Source organism: Nerophis lumbriciformis, linkage group LG33, assembly GCF_033978685.3.
Source record: "Nerophis lumbriciformis linkage group LG33, RoL_Nlum_v2.1, whole genome shotgun sequence".
NCBI classification, from domain to species: Eukaryota; Metazoa; Chordata; class Actinopteri; order Syngnathiformes; family Syngnathidae; genus Nerophis; species Nerophis lumbriciformis.
Window position 1 is genome coordinate 17,262,501 of NC_084580.2, and position 17,500 is coordinate 17,280,000.

At 36.1% G+C, this 17,500-nt stretch overlaps 1 protein-coding gene across 1 annotated transcript in view; it reads right to left on the reverse strand.

The window, feature by feature from the left end:
- Nucleotides 1-12,384, reverse strand: part of LOC133575645 (solute carrier family 28 member 3-like) — a 39,349-nt gene extending 26,965 nt beyond the window's left edge. The window contains exons 1-5 of the mRNA XM_061928342.2: nt 12,331-12,384; nt 11,921-11,997; nt 4,797-4,888; nt 4,450-4,639; nt 1,989-2,133 (exon numbers count right to left, since the gene is read on the reverse strand). Of these exons, the coding sequence (XP_061784326.1) occupies nt 1,989-2,133; nt 4,450-4,639; nt 4,797-4,888; nt 11,921-11,997; nt 12,331-12,384 (558 nt within the window). The remainder of the gene's footprint in view (nt 1-1,988; nt 2,134-4,449; nt 4,640-4,796; nt 4,889-11,920; nt 11,998-12,330) is intronic.
- Between the last annotated feature and the right edge of the window lie 5,116 nt (nt 12,385-17,500).

Sequence of the window (17,500 nt, forward strand, 5' to 3'; positions counted from 1 at the left end):
GACTTCTTAATTAATCAATCAGGGACTACACGAGACTCTTTATTCCCCCTTGAGGTCCATAAAAGAATGCTTGTACATGTTATGTGTCGAAGAACGAGCAGTAGTCATGTGACCAAAGCCTGTTTTTTTAAACGGGCAAAACCTTCTCATTGTAGATTGTCACTGAAGGCTCAAAACTATGAGTGGAGTTATGTACTTCACAAAAAAAGGTGAAATAACTGAAAACATGTTTTATAGTCGACTTTCTTCAAAATAGCCATCCTTTGCTCTGATTACTGTTTTGCACACTCTTGGCATTCTCTCAATGAGCTTCAAGAGGTAGTCACCTGAAAGGGTTTTCACTTTACAGGTGTCATAGTTTTGATGCCTTCAGTGACAATCTACAATGTAAATAGTCATGAAAATAAAGAAAACGCATTGAAATGAGAAGGTGTGTCCAAACTTTTGGCCTGTACTGTGTCTATATATATATATATATATATATATATATATATATATGCATTTATAGTGTATATATGCATATATGTGTGTATGTATTTATATATATATATATATATATATATATATATATATATATATATATATATATATATATATATATATACATATATCTGCATATGTATACATATATCTGTATATGTTTACATATATATATATATGTATATATTTTTATATATGCAGTATATATATATATATATATATGAGAAGGTGTGTCCAAACTTTTGGCCTGTACTGTGGTACCGTATCTATATATATATATATATATGCATATATATATATATATATGCATATATATATATATATATATATATATATATATATGTATGCATATATATATATATATATATATATATATATATGTATATATAGTGTATATATACATATTATATAGTGTATATATATGCATATATGTGTGTGTATTTTTTTCTACATATATAAACATATATATATGTATATATATACATAAATATATGTTTATATATATACACATATATATACATATATATGTATATATATACATATATATGTATGTATATACACATATATATACATATATATATATATGTATATATATATACATATATATGTGTATATATATATATACAAATATATGTATATATATGTATGCATATATAGTGTATATATACATATTATATAGTGTATATATATGCATATGTGTGTGTGTGTATATATATATATATATACATATATAAACATATATGTATATATATACATATATATATGTATATATATACACATATGTATACATATATATATATATATGTATATTTATACATATATATGTATATATATATACAAATATATGTATATATTAGGGCTGCAACTAACGATTAATTTGATAATCGATTAATCTGTCGATTATTATTTCGATTAATAATCGGATAAAAGAGACAAACTACATTTCTTACCTTTCCAGTATTTTTTTGAAAAAGAAAACAGCTTTCTGGCGCCATGTTCTTTCAATTTGCCAAATAAAATAAGGAAAATGTTACAAAAATGCACACTTTTGACACCCCTGCTATAGATGATAAAAAATTAAATCTGATAAATGTATCGATAAAAAGCAGAGCCTGACGACGCATGCGCGTTTATCATAACTCTCTCTCTCTCTCTGTCTCTGCCCCTCCCTCACGAATGCTGCTGCACGCACAATTTGTTGTGTTTTTAACCTTCTTAACCCTGAACGTACATTGAAAATACACGCAACCCTAACTCAAAATGCCGGACATTTGAGGCATTTAAGAAACACCGCCCTGACAGCCCCGCAAAAGAGGACATGTCCGGTGAAAAGAGGACGTATGGTCAGTCTATCCTAGCCCGTTAGCTGCTAGCATGCTAGCAGCGATCGGTTTCACATCATATATATATATACAATTTTGGTAGGACAAAAACAAACAATTCAGGCCCCCTTGGTCTATACAGCTATTGTTTCCCATACATTCATTCATTTGTGGCGGCTCTCCTACCCTGAAGGGATGCTTGGAGAAGAGCAACATGAGCAAGATGAGGACCAGCAGACCCGAAAAGGACACAAGTTGTCTCGGTCCTCGCTTGGCCGTGTCCACTGCCAGCCAACACGCGATGGCCACCGCCACACACGCGTGCATCACCCTGGAAGGCAACAGAATCTTGACGGGACCGGCCGCAATATTAGGTACACCTGCATGATGACATCCTGTGCACAGACACGGTTAGCAGCGGCAGTAGTCAAGACTTCAAACGTGGTGGTTGTAAATGTAAGCAGGTGCTTGTTGCTAGGGCAGAACTTATGTCTCTTGCTCAAATATGAATATCACGTTACACTAGTCACTATTTTCTGCTGTTTTCTAGGCTAATATGAGGAAGATGGCAGAGAAAGGACAAGGAGAGCTGGCATGAACAGATGAAAACATCAGGCATCAGATTATCGCTTTCCGCCGGTGTTTTGTTTAGTTTACATATGCCGGGTCAAATTTCCGTCCCCGTTTATTGCGTTTTTATCGGTCGTAAATTTTGATTCGCTGAAAGGTTTATCGATCACAAATACTGCCTCGGTTTGCACTCGGACAACTTTACCCCGAGGGGCTTTCAAAAGTTTAGATCCATGAAGGAAAGAAGAAAGTGAATGAATGTTTATAACTGAATAAATTTACATATGTATACACATTTGTTTTCCATTGTACAAACCCTGTTTCCATATGAGTTGGGAAATTGTGTTAGATGTAAATATAAACGGAATACAATGATTTGCAAATCCTTTTCAACCCATATTCAATTGAATGCACTACAAAGACAACATATTTGATGTTCAAACTCATAAACTTAATTTTTTTTTTTTGCAAATAATAATTAACTTAGAATTTCATGGCTGCAACACGTGCCAAAGTAGTTGGGAAAGGGCATGTTCACCACTGTGTTACATGGCCTTTCCTTTTAACAACACTCAGTAAACGTTTGGGAACTGAGGAGACACATTTTTTAAGCTTCTCAGGTGGAATTCTTTCCAGCTTAAGTTGTTCAACATTCCGGGGGTCTCCGTTGTGGTATTTTAGGCTTCATAATGCACCACACATTTTCAATGGGAGACAGGTCTGCACTACAGGCAGGCCAGTCTAGGGTACTATGAAGCCACATTGATGTAACACGTGGCTTGGCATTGTCTTGCTGAAATAAGCAGGGGCGTCCATGGTAACGTTGCTTGGAGGGCAACATATGTTGCTCCAAAACCTGTATGTACCTTTCAGCATTAATGGCGCCTTCACAGATGTGTAAGTTACCCATGTCTTGGGCACTAATACACCCCCATACCATCACAGATGCTGGCTTTTCAACTTTGCACCTATAACAATCCGGAGGGTTCTTTTCCTCTTTGATCCGGAGAACACGACGTCCACAGTTTCCAAAAATAATTTGAAATGTGGACTCATCAGACCACGGAACACTTTTCCACTTTGTATCAGTCCATCTTAGATGAGCTCAGGCCCAGCGAAGCTGACGGCGTTTTTGGGTGTTGTTGATAAACGGTTTTCGCCTTGCATAGGAGAGTTTTAACTTGCACTTACAGATGTAGCGACCAACTGTAGTTACTGACAGTGGGTTTCTGAAGTGTTCCTGAGCCCATGTGGTGATATCCTTTACACACTGATGTCGCTTGTTGATGCAGTACAGCCTGAGTGATCGAAGGTCACGGGCTTAGCTGCTTACGTGCAGTGATTTCTCCAGATTCTCTGAACCCTTTGATGATATTACGGAGCGTAGATGGTGAAATCCCTAAATTCCTTGCAATAGCTGGTTGAGAAAGGTTTTTCTTAAACTGTTTGACTATTTGCTCACGCATTAGTTGACAAAGTGGTGACCCTCGCCCCGTCTTTGTTTGTGAATGACTGAGCATTTCATGGAATCTACTTTTATACCCAATCATGGCACCCACCTGTTCCCAATTTGCCTGTTCACCTGTGGGATGTTCCAAATAAGTGTTTGATGAGCATTCCTCAACTTTATCAGTATTTATTGCCACCTTTCCCAACTTCTTTGTCACGTGTTGCTGGCATCAAATTCTAAAGTTAATGATTATTTGCTAAAAAAAAAAAAAAGTTTATCAGTTTGAACATCAAATATGTTGTCTTTGTAGCATATTCAACTGAATATGGGTTGAAAATGATTTGCAAATCATTGTATTCCGTTTATATTTACATCCAACACAATTTCCCAACTCATATGGAAACGGGGTTTGTACCATACACACACTATTTTGGAGTTATAAAATATTTGCAATTAACTCATTTTTAATTTTGTTCATGCATATTTGAGTGAATAGGGAGGTTTTTTTCACCACAATGTCATCTGCTGGATGCAACGAGGAACTAACAAAACTGCTACCTGGATTAAAAATGTATGTTGCATTGTCTTCTTATTAACTATGATTATTATTAATAATCAATCCCTCACCATCGGATCCTGAACAAGTGTCTGCTGACGAGCTCTCTGACAGGAAGAAGTGCCTCCATCGCCCGGTCGCCATAGCGCCCCATCATCCAATCCCAAAGCAGGAAGAGGAGAACCACCAAGGAGAGGACCAACAGCACCATGGCCCGATGGAAGTTCAGCACGCAGGCTGCAATCACCGTGGCAACCCAAGCTGAAACAACAATAATAATAATTAATGATGAAAATAAAATGCATCAATTGTTTCAAACATTATGAACAAAGTGAGCATGTTATCTTCATCAAGGCAGACTCAGTGAAATGATGAAAAGTAGTCAACAATAAGTTCATTCAGCAATAGTTCGACTCACATGTTGCGATGAATATTTTCATAACCAGCCGGAATGTCGCTCTGTGTTGTACGAAAAAGCCTTCGAAGGACTCCATTTTCTTCAGCAGCAGACTAAAGACGGACAGGAAATGTGAGACTTCATAGAAGTATGCATACTTTATATAGCTTGGACCAGGGGTCGGCAACCCAAAATGTTGAAAGAGCCATATAGGACCAAAAATACAAAAACAAATCTGTCTGGAGTCGCAAAAAATTAAAAGCCATATTACATACAGATAGTGTGTCATGAAATATAAATTGAATTAAGAGGACTTAAAAGAAACTAAATGACCTCAAATATACCTACAAATGAGGCATAATGATGCAATATGTACATATAGCTAGCCTAAATAGCATGTTAGCATCAATTAGCTTGCAGTCATGCAGTGACCAAATATGTCTGATTAGCACTCCACACAAGTCAATAACATCAACAGAACTCACCTTTGTGCATTTATGCACAACCTTAAAAGTTTGGTGGACAAAATGAGACAGAAAAAGAAGTGGCATAAAACACGTCCTAGAAAGTCGGAGAAAGTTATACACTAAACAAACTAGGGTGAGTTCAAGGACCGCCATAATTAGTAGGACAAAACGGCTGTACTCGAATCAGTGAAGCATGTTTAATATAAACAGTGTGCTTTATAACAATTAGGGAGGTTTGTGTCATGTTTGTTCTCCTACAGAAACCATATTAAAACAAAAAATATATATTTTTCCCCTCATCTTTTTCCATTTTTCATACATTTTTGAAAAAGCTCCAGAGAGCCACTAGGGCGGCGCTAAAGATCTAGAGCCGCGGGTTGCCGACCCCTGGCTTAGACTGACCATACGTCCTCTTTTCCCCGGACATGTCCTCTTTTGCGGGGCTGTCCGGGCGGAGTTCCTTAAATGCCTCAAATGTCCGGCATTTTGAGTTAGGGTTGCGTGTATTTTCACAATGTACGTTCAGAATTAAGAAGGGGTTAAAAACTAATGTTTTAAAGGCTCACGGCACATTCTAAAAATACTATTAAAATAAAGAAAAACATAACAAAAGTGAAATAAAAAAGCTTAAAAGTGAAATGTAATTTAGAAAAGTTGACTAATAAAACAAAACTTTTTCTTTCAAACTGTCATTGCTCATAACATAAATTTGAATCAAAATCAATGTCATTATGAATTATTGACCCATCCAAGGTTCCGATTGCTTCACATCAAATATTCCACTTTGAAAAATATTTTTGGGTGGAAGATTTTGCATATTTTGTGTGTTTGCCATTAAAAACATAGTTTTGTTTGACAAACAAGGGCGGAAAACAAACAAACAAAAAAAACAACATGGGAAAAAAACTAAAACATTTTGAAATGAGGGATAGATCTGAAGTTGATGTAGACTCCAGAGATTTTAAGCGTTAAATATAAAATGTATGTATGCCCTGGCACACCATTATCATCATTTCATGACCCAAGCAAAACACTTTTTACACTTTTATACTGAAATAAATACACCGTATTTTTCGGAGTATAAGTCGCACCGGAGTATAAGTCGCACCTGACGAAAATGCATAATAAAGAAGGAAAAAAACTTTTTTATCTGTACTTATCTGGACTGTGCTTCCTAAAATTTGACTTTACCATGAAAAATTATGATTTTATTTCTTCATAAATGTGTTTTTTTTTGTTTGTTACACATTTGTGTTACCCCTTATTTAAACTATACTTTTGAGTTGTATTACTTTTAATAAAAAAGCAACTTAGTTAAAAGTCACACTTGTCACTCAGTCCTGTTACCCTAACATATACAGCTATTTGTATTACCTATTCTGTGTTTTATGTGTTTTATATTGCACGATTGCACCAAGAAAAATTCCTTGTTTGTGAACCCGTTCTCAAACAATGGCAATAAAAACTATTCTGATTCTGATTCTGACCGCTTCTGAAAAATGTGAAGTCACATGGTCCACAGGAAATAGCATCAATCAGATCAGAAAAGCCCAAAGTAATTTTATATATTTATTATTTTGTATTTTTGATGTTTACTTTAACCGAGGAGTTAATTTCAGCACAGTCCTATCACTTAAAAAAAAAAAGTATTTACTTAAAAAATGTATTTTTTTCTTGAATAACTGCAATGTGATTGTCAACATGCTATTATCATATGTCTTGTGGTTATTCCTAAGCTAAACCTCACTTTGCCATGTATAAGTCGCACTGGAGTATTAAGTCGCATTTTTTGGGGAAATTAATTTGATAAAACCCAACACCAAGAATAGACATTTGAAAGGCAATTTAAATTAAATAAAGAATAGTGAACATTTTAAGCTCAAGAGCCACAAAACGCACTAAAATACTGCATACTGCATACAACTAATGATAAAAAACAACAACTTGGACGAGACTTAATGACAACAAATATGGAATGTGTTGACCAATACATAACATTTTACTGTATATTCTATTTAACCTCTAAAGGCCTTAGTGGCCACATGCGTGGACAGCACCTTTTAGCTCTTATTTCCAAAATTGTGTACACTACTGAATTGGGGTCTTATGGCCGCTTATACGGACACTTATACTGCCATCTGGTGGTGTCAGAAGAGTATAACATACAATGGAATTTGGGGGAAAAAAGTGTAAAAATAGAAATGAGCATGTCACTACACATGAAGTACACGTTTGTGTACTTATGGACTAAGTACATCATATCAAAAGAGGATTTTTAGTTTTTATTCTAATTAGGGTCCAATAAGCCCAAATAGCAAAGAGAAATTAAAAAAGGCATGTAAACAAACAGCTCGGGCCTTAAGAGGTTAAAAAAAAATGCATAGGTGAGCCAACAAAAATAGACCCCCTGCCCCATTTTTGGTCCCGACCCTCTTGAACGAGACCCAACACAAGAGTTGCAACAAAAAAATATTGATTATTATACATTTGCTTAAGTCATACTTGCCAACCTTGAGACCTCCGATTTCGGGAGGTGGGGGGTGGGGGGCGTGGTCGGGGGTGGGGCGGGGGCGTGGTTAAGAGGGGAGGAGTATATTTACAGCTAGAATTCACCAAGTCAAGTATTTCATATATATATATATATATATAAATCCTGAAAATATGCAAACAAAACTGTGTTTAGATAATTGATACTTCAAACTTGCATAAATAAATGTCAAGGAATATAACATAACTTGGCTTCTGAGAGCTTCAAAATGTAATGAATAAAATGCTAAAGTTGTTGATAAACAAGCAATTATTTTAATAATTAAATATGGTCATTTTAAATGAATTATTATGATCATTTAAAATTAAATATTTCAAATATGTTTATTTTAATGTATAATTTTATGGCTGGATGTAATAAGGAGTCAGAAAAAATACAAATAAAAATACAATTAATTTTGATGTTTTTAGCAAAATATAGTAAAAATGTATTTCGTTTTTTTTTTTTTTTAATTAATAAATATATTTATTTTTAGGTAAGATAAACATAATAATACAATTTATCTCTAGTCTGGATGATTTAGTTCTTGTCACCCTGTTGTCCTTCCGTCTCTTCCCCAAAGATGGCTCCATGAGCTGGGCAAACGCCTGGAGATGCCCTACGTCAACAACACGGTCGGCGGCCCGTCGGTGCGCAGCTCGTACATCGCCGCCCTCTACTTCACCCTCAGCAGCCTGACCAGCGTTGGCTTTGGCAACGTGTGCGCCAACACGGACGCCGAGAAGATCTTCTCCATCTGCACCATGCTCATTGGCGGTATGCCGGACGCCTCGTATGGAATAGCGTGATTGGGCAGGCACGCTGTTTATATCGTGGGAAAGCGGACGTGAAAAAAGGCTGTCCTCGCTCAGGTCCGCATGTAACTGGAGGGGGCGTGGCCTCCAGCTCCGGCTGAAAATCGGGAGATTTTCGGGAGAATATTTGTCACGGGAGGTTTTCGGGAGAGGCGCTGAATTTCGGGAGTCTCCCGGAAAATTTGGGAGGTTTGGCAAGTATCGCTTAAGTGTGTGAGCATTTTGTGTTTTTTTAAAAAAGTATATGCCTTAACAACATTAAACTTTTCTTCACAAAACTGGAAAAAGTGGCTTAAGGAAAATCATAAGTGTGAGCACTAGAACTGTGTGTAGTACGGACAAATGGGGCCAATTATTTTCAACATGTTTTTATTTTTGTACTCGTCTTGATCCTTTTGTATGAGTTTTACACTTTTCTCAACTTTTTTTTTTTAAAAGCCTAACCAGGGACAAGGGTTGCAAATTAGCCTGTGGCTAGAAGTCTTATGTACTTTGACACCGGTTACCTGTGGGTGTTGAATTGTACTGTCCTTGTCAAATAAATACATTAAATAAATAAAAACAAAAAATGTTTCATTCGACACTTAATCAGTTTTAACATGTTTGTTTTTATTGTTGCCGTTTGCACTATAAAAGTAACTGTACAGCATTTTAATCTGTACTTATCTGTACTGTGCTTCCTAAAATTTGACCTTACCATGAAAAATTATGATTTTATTTCTTCATAAATGTGTTTTTTTGTTTGTTACACATTTGTGTTACCCCTTATTTAAACTATACTTTTGAGTTTTATTACTTTTAATAAAAAAGCAACTTAGTTAAAAGTCACACTTGTCACTCAGTCCTGTTACCCTAACATATACAGTGACCGCTTCTGAAAAATGTGAAGTCACAAGGTCCACAGGAAGTTGCATCAATCAGATCAGAAAAGCCCAAAGTAATTTTATATATTTATCATTTTGTATTTTTAATCTCAGCACAGTCCTGTTACTTAAAAAAAAAGTATTTTCTTTAAAAATGCATTTTTTTCTTGAATAACTGCAATGTGATTGTCAACATGCTATTATCATATGTCCTGTGGTTACATTTGATGTATTCCTAAGCTAAACCTCACTTTGCCATAGGAAACTTGCAAAAAATACAGCAAATAAATGAATTTGCTTGATTTGTGCCAGTACACAATTAGAGTATTTTGATATAAGAATTGTCAGAATTACAGAAATGTAATTTTTTTAATTTAGATTTTAAATGGCCAATTTATTCTTAATAATAAACATACATGATGTAATGATTAATAATGTCACATTTATACAAAATAGTTGTCAGAATAATTGTATCTAAGTTATCACAAAACTTTGTGATAACTGTCTTCAAACCTATCAAGCAAAAGGCTTGTAAAACTCCACTGTGTAGGATGGGGAGCGACATGAGGGTGTCGGTTTCTTTGATGTATTGTAATCCACAGGAAGATTTTGTCTTGACCCGAGATCTACAAAGTGGAGAGAAAGCAGGACCTGACTCCCCTCCAGGCACCTTTTCTTTCAACTGTTTTGTGACCTAAGGCAGCGGCTGTTTACGACCCCCTTCCTTTAGAAACAGCTGTTGCCATGTAATCAGGGAAAGTCCAAATAAAAGAGGAGGCGTACAATCTTTCGTCAGAGCGTGGTGGGAGACTGTACAAGAGTTTCTCCTCAATTGAGCCAAATTTAATTCTGTCTCTGTTTAATTCCTTGCTTCTTTGTCTGTTTAATAGATGTCATCAGTGTTTGAACCTGGCAATAGTGTTTGATTTTTTTATTTTATATTTAATTTTATGTTGTATAAACTAATCATTGTTTTAAAATTAAACATATGTAAAAAAATAAATAAACACATACATAAGTACAAATACATCCTTACCTTAGTTTTTTATTGATTGTATTTCACTTATTTTATTGTGGTTTATTTTTTGGTTATTCTTATTATCCATGTTTATTATGTGACAAATGTATTTTTCAGTGTATTTTTTTTTCTACGTTGTTGTCTTTGTTAGATTCCCTGACTTTTTTTTATGTATCGTAGTAATTATTTTGTATAGCACTTTGGTCAACTGGTTATTTTTAAAGTGCTTTACAAATACAGTTGGATTGGATCCTACCAAAAAAAGTAAAATAATAATAAAGGACTGCTGGTACATTGGTTATTTTTTTAAAGTACTTTACAAATAAAGTTGGATTCCCGCGACCCCGAAAAGTACAAGCGGTAGGAAATGGATGGATGGATCCTACCAAAAAAGTAAAATAATAATAAAGGATTGCCGGTACATTGGTTATTTAAAAAAAAATTACAAATAAAGTTGGATTGGATCCTACCAAAAAAGTAAAAGAATAATAAAGGATTGCTGGTACATTGGTTATGTTTTAATTACTTTACAAATAAAGTTGGATTCCCGCGACCCCGAAAGGGACGAGCGGTAGAAAATGGATGGATGGATGGATGAATCCTACCAAAAAAGTAAAATAATAATAAAGGATTGCTGGTACATTGGTTATTTTAAAGTACTTTACAAATAAATTAAACAAAAATAAAAATAAATAAAGGACTGCATCCTACTTAAAAAATAGCTACAAAAAAGGGCAAAAAAACCTCAAAGGATTGTAAAAAAAAAAAAAAAAGTAAAATAAATAAAAATAAATAAAGGATTGCTGGTCCATTGGTTATTTTTTAAAGTGCTTTACAAATAAATTAAACAAAAATAAAAATAAATAAAGGACTGCATCCTACTTAAAAAATAGCTACAAAAAAGGGCAAAAAAACCTCAAAGGATTGTAAATTAAAAAAAAGATAATTTTTTTTTTTTGTAAAAAAATAAATAAAAAGCATTGGTGCCTACATTAAAAATATATCTTTATTATAATACATTTTTTAAATTAACATAGACAAAGTTACCAAAATATTAGAAACAGCTCTGGCAGTATAGTGTGGGTATACCCTGCTGCAAGCTATACAGTACATCCACTATAAAAAAAAAGTCCCCCCAAAAAAATCATATACTGTACATATATTATGTAAATATTACGTGTTATATTTTATATTGCTTTTAGTCTATTTTATACCTGCATTGTCCCTTCCATTTTTCCATCATTTATAACTGAGCTACTGTGTGGAACAATTTCCCTTGTGGATCATTAAAGTTTGTCTAAGTCTAAAAGTACATTTTGAAATCCAACAGGGAGAGAGAGGAGCGCTTGTGTGGGACCTCATGAATTGGGCAGGGGTACCTAATTAAGTGTCAGGTGAGTAGAGTATGTACAGTTGCAATATATTTAAGAATACAAGTCTGAGAAAAAGACACACAAACTGTATTTGTGTCTGTATGTCGTTTTGTCAACGTCTTCTGCATCTTCTGAATCCACGTCGATGTACACCTCCTCCTGTTACACACACACACACACACACACACACACACACACACACACACACACACACACACACACACACACACACGCATACACACGGCCTCAGGTAAGACGTTTAAAAGGTTAAAGAGTCTTTATTGACTGAAGCTTTAAGAGACTTGCACTACTTCCACAGATATTGACACAAACATTATAGACAAACAGTGCAGCACATCACTTACGCCTGAAACTCCACTTCTTTCATTTCGCTCTTTTTTTTTTTAAAGCAAACAAAGCAATCAAGTTGAAGAAAAAGCAAAAATGTACAAATTAACTTTTCAAAAAAGAACCGAGAAAAGTGTTCCCTACCTCAGGCGCAAAGGCCTTGTTGTGTTGTCCACTCTTTGGCCTCAGCTCCGTCATCTTCTCTCTGCTCAGGTGACAGCACTGGCAGAAGAGGCGGGGCCACGCCAAGCTTTGAAGGCACACTTCTCAGGTCCGCCTTCCATGTTGGCTCCACCCCCCTTTTCGTTCATTGAACTCCTGCGGTCGTTTTCGTCTCCTTGCTTACTGCAACGAGCTGGATGGCAGAGGTCAAATGAATGAATGAATGAAGCCATCGCACACTGGGACATTGGTCGCACACCCAGACATAAACGTTGGTAGACTGAAAAAACGCAAATACTAACTGATCCATTGCCAAACAAAGTAGACACTGATCCAATTAAAAGTAATTCTTAGGAAAATCAATCTTTATTTTGCCAGATGACGGTAACACTCTTGTCTAACAGTAGAAGGCTAAGCTAGCTACACAACAACTCCAGTCAACAGTTTGTAAATTAGGTTTGATTCTTTTTTAATCTTTGGGATTTATGCAGATCTCAGAGGCGCATGGGCAGGTGCCGGCGGGTGAGAGGAGTTGGTTTTGCTGGATAGGTCCCCTTTAAGAGACTGCTCAAACTAAGCGTGTATAAGTACAAAGGAGAAGTATGCACATGTGTCATGTGAGCAAGTTTTAATGTTGTAAATGTGATGTTTTATGTATTTCTTTACTGTTTTTAATGTAACCTTGCTGCTGCCCTCTTGGCCAGGTCTCCCTTGGAAAATAGATCTTTGATCTCAATGGGATTTTACCTGGTTAAATAAATGCTAAAAAAAAAAAAAAAAAAAAGAAGTCGGATTAATGTCTTAAACCAGGGGTCCCCAAACCGGGGTCGAGGTTTCTGTGGTTTATCCGTTATACAATGCTCAATACCGGGGTAGAGCAAAATATACAATAGGTCAAGAAAAATCACAGAGGCGATATCATCCCTACAAGCCTGTTTCACAGGTTTCCCTGCTCGTCAGGGGATTTACATATATCTTTTTTTAATTATTATTTTTTTCTACTGCTTGTTACTCTCGGTGTCCAATTAAAAGTAGTTCTTAGGAAAATCAATCTTTATTTTGCCAGATGACGGTAACACTCTTGTCTAACAGTAGAAGGCTAAGCTAGCTACACAACAACTCCAGTCAACAGTTTGTAAATTAGGTTTGATTCTTTTTTAATCTTTGGGATTTATGCAGATCTCAGAGGCGCATGGGCAGGTGCTGGCGGGTGAGAGGCGTTGGTTTGGCTGGTTTTGCTCAAACTAAGCGTGTATAAGTACAAAGGAAAAGTCTGATTAATGTCTTAAACCAGGGGTCCCCAAACCCGGGTCGAGGTTTCTGTGGTTTATCCGTTATACAGTGCTTAATACCGGGGTAGAGCGGAATATACGTTAGGTCAGGAAAAAGCACAGAGGCTATATCATCCCTACAAGCCTGTTTCGCATGTTTCCCTGCTCATCAGGGGATTTACATATATATTTTTTTAAATATTTTTTTTTCTACTGCTTGTTACTCTCGGTGTCCAATTAAAAGTAGTTCTTAAGAAAATAAATCTTTATTTTGCCATAGGACGGTAACGCTCTTGTCTAACAGTAGAAGGCTAAGCTAGCTACACAACAACTCCAGCCAACAGTTTGTAAATTAGGTTAGATTTTTTTTTTTTAAATCTTTGGGACATATGCAGATCCCAGAGGCGCATGGGCAGGTGCTTGCGGGTGAGAGGAGTTGGTTTTGCTGGTTTTGCTCAAACTAAGCGTGTATAAGTACAAAGGAAAAGTCTGATTAATGTCTTAAACCAGGGGTCCCCAAACCCGGGTCGAGGTTTCTGTGGTTTATCCGTTATACAGTGCTTAATACCGGGGTAGAGCGGAATATACGTTAGGTCAGGAAAAAGCACAGAGGCCATATCATCCCTACAAGCCTGTTTCGCAGGTTTCTCTGCTCGTCAGGGGATTTACATATTTATTTTTTTTATTATTATTTTTTTTCTACTGCTTGCTACTCTCGGTGTCCAATTAAAAGTAGTTCTTAGGAAAATCTATCTTTATTTTGCCAGAGGACGATAATGCTCTTGTCTAACAGTAGAAGGCTAAGCTAGCTACACAACAACTCCAGCCAACAGTTTGTGAATTAGGTTAAATTTTTTTTAAATCTTTGGGATTTATGCAGATCCCAGAGGCGCATGGGCAGGTGCCGGCGGGTGAGAGGAGTTGGTTTTGCTGGATAAGTCCCCCTTAAGAGACTGCTCAAACTAAGCGTGTATAAGTACAAAGGAAAAGTCTGACTAATGTCTTAAACCAGGGGTCCCCAAACCCGGGTCGAGGTTTCTGTGGTTTATCCGTTATACAGTGCTCAATACCGGGGTAGAGTCAATTAGTGCACGAGGAATATATATATATATATATATATATATATATATATATATATATATATATGCTAAGTCAGGAAAAACACAGAGGCTATATCATCCCTGCAAGCCTGTTTTGCAGGTTTCCCTGCTCGTCAGGGGATTTACATATATATTTTTTCAATTATTATTTTTTTGTACTGCTTGTTACTCTCGGTGTCTCCTAGCCGCTGAGGCAAATCATATTATCGATAAGGTGACATCATCGCGCTTGTTATACAGTGCTCAATCAGAATCAGAATCAGAAATACTGAGGGGAAATCAACATTTTTCAGCACAATCCCATTCAAGATCAGACAAACATTACAGGGAAACAGAACAGGATCAAACATTACAGGGAGACAGAACAGGATCGCTGACGGGTCTGCCAACTTCCGGCGCCCCTTACAAAAAAGGTGAGATACAGGTAAACAATACCGAGGTAGAGCGGAATATACGTTAGGTCAGGAAAAAAACACACATTTCATCCCTACTAGCCTGTTTTACAGGTTTGACTGCTCTTCAGGGGATTTTATATACTTCTATAAAATCCCTTGAAGAGCAGGGAAACCTGCAAAACAGGTCAGGAAAAAAACCGCAGAGGCTATTTCATCCCTACGAGCCTGTTTTGCAGGTTTCCCTGCTCTTCAGGGGATTTTATTGAAGTACCCCGGTCTTAAACCTTTTTGAAAATGAGATATTATTTATTTCATTAAGTGAATCATAACTGACTTAACTATTTCTTAAGAGAACTGCTGTATTGAGGAATCGAGTTATGAAATGAGAACGAAGTGAACATATGTGTTAGTAATTTGCTATAAAGTGAAAAAATTGATAGGGTTAAATAAACTTTGCTTCTTCCTACTGCTTTTTGGAGAAATGAAAAATATGTGATGCATACATGTTCGAAATAAACTTCAACCAACCAACCAACCAATGTAATGGGGTGGACAAAATACACTTAGAAGCAATCTAACTGGTGACCACTAGAGGGCAGCGTTGGCTAACTTCTGTCATAAGCATGACCAGGTGAGTGCAGGTTCACGTCAGTTCACATTCAAATAAAAAGTATACTTCGATGCATTAAGTATTTCAATAGTGTATAGAGTGTGCTTGCTTTAAATATATGTCATGAATAAATAAATATCAATAAATAATTTCATGATGCAGGGTTATAAAATATGATTAAAAAGTGTATGATTATAAAACCTCCTGGGGAGAATGTATATGTATTGTATTGTGTTGCAAAGCGGAACGATATATGTTGCGATGTTGCGCCCCTACGGACAGTAAACATGAGAGAACAAGCAGGAAAGGAAGGAAGTATGAGCGCGTTATCTTCAGATTGTAAGTTTTATTCATTGATTTTGTGCAGAACGTCAAGCAAGTCTTTGTTAGAACCTCTTTTCTTTACTATTGTGTTTTTGTAATTTAATTACTTTCCGAGTGTTTATTGATGCAAAACAGAAGTTTGATGTACGCTATTGAACTGTATTTTCTAAGTCAGTGGTCCCCAAACTACGGCCCACGGGCCGGATGCGGCCCGCCAACGTCCGCGGGAAGTCCCGAGTAAAAAAATAAAAATAAAATGTCAATTATTATTATTATTTTTTTAAATTATTATTTTGTAAAATCTGTCCTTTCTATTCCATTTTCTACTGCTTGTTACTCTCGGTGTCTCCTAGCCGCTCAGGCAAATCATATTGTCCAAAAATAAATTTTCCCGATAACGTGGAATCATCGCGCCGCTGTGTCAGGCGAGCGCGCGGCAAGTGCGCGCTCTTTTAGTCAATTAGTGCGCAAGGAATGTATATATATATATATATATATATATATATATATATATATATATATATATATATAAATATATAAATAAATATACGCTAGGTCAGGCTATTTCATCCCTACAAGCCTGTTTCATAGGTTTCCCTGCTCTTCAGGGGATTTTATAAAATAAAACTGTATAAGGGACGGCGTGGCGCAATGGAAGAATGGCCGTGCGCGACCCGAGGGTCCCTGGTTCAATCCCCACCTAGTACCAACCTCGTCATGTCCGTTGTGTCCTGAGCAAGACACTTCACCCTTGCTCCTGATGGGTGCTGGTTAGCGCCTTGCATGGCAGCTCCCTCCATCAGTGTGTGAATGTGTGTGTGAATGGGTAAATGTGGAAGTAGTGTCAAAGCGCTTTGAGTACCTTGAAGGTAGAAAAGCGCTATACAAGTACAACCCATTTACCATTTATCATTTATAACGGATAAACCACAGTAACCTTGACTATATATATATATATATATATATATATATATATATATATATTAGGGCTGCAACAACTAATCGATTAAAATCGTTTATAAAAATAATTGGCGATTAATTAAGTCATCAATTCGTTGGATCTATGCTATGCGCATGCAATTTTTAATTTAAAAAAAAATGTATTTATTTATTTATTTTTTATAAACCTTTATTTATAAACTGCAACATTTACAAACAGCTGATAAACAATAATCAAAATAAGTATGGTGCCAGTATGCTGTTTTTTTCCCAATAAAATACTGGAAAGGATAGAAATGTAGTTTGTCTCTTTTATCCGATTATTAATCGATTAATTGAAGTGAAGTGAAGTGAAGTGAAGTGAATTATATTTATATAGCGCTTTTCTCTAGTGACTCAAAGCGCTTTACATAGTGAAACCCAATATCTAAGTTATATCTAAACCAGTGTGGGTGGCACTGGGAGCAGGTGGGTAAAGTGTCTTGCCCAAGGACACAGCGGCAGTGACTAGGA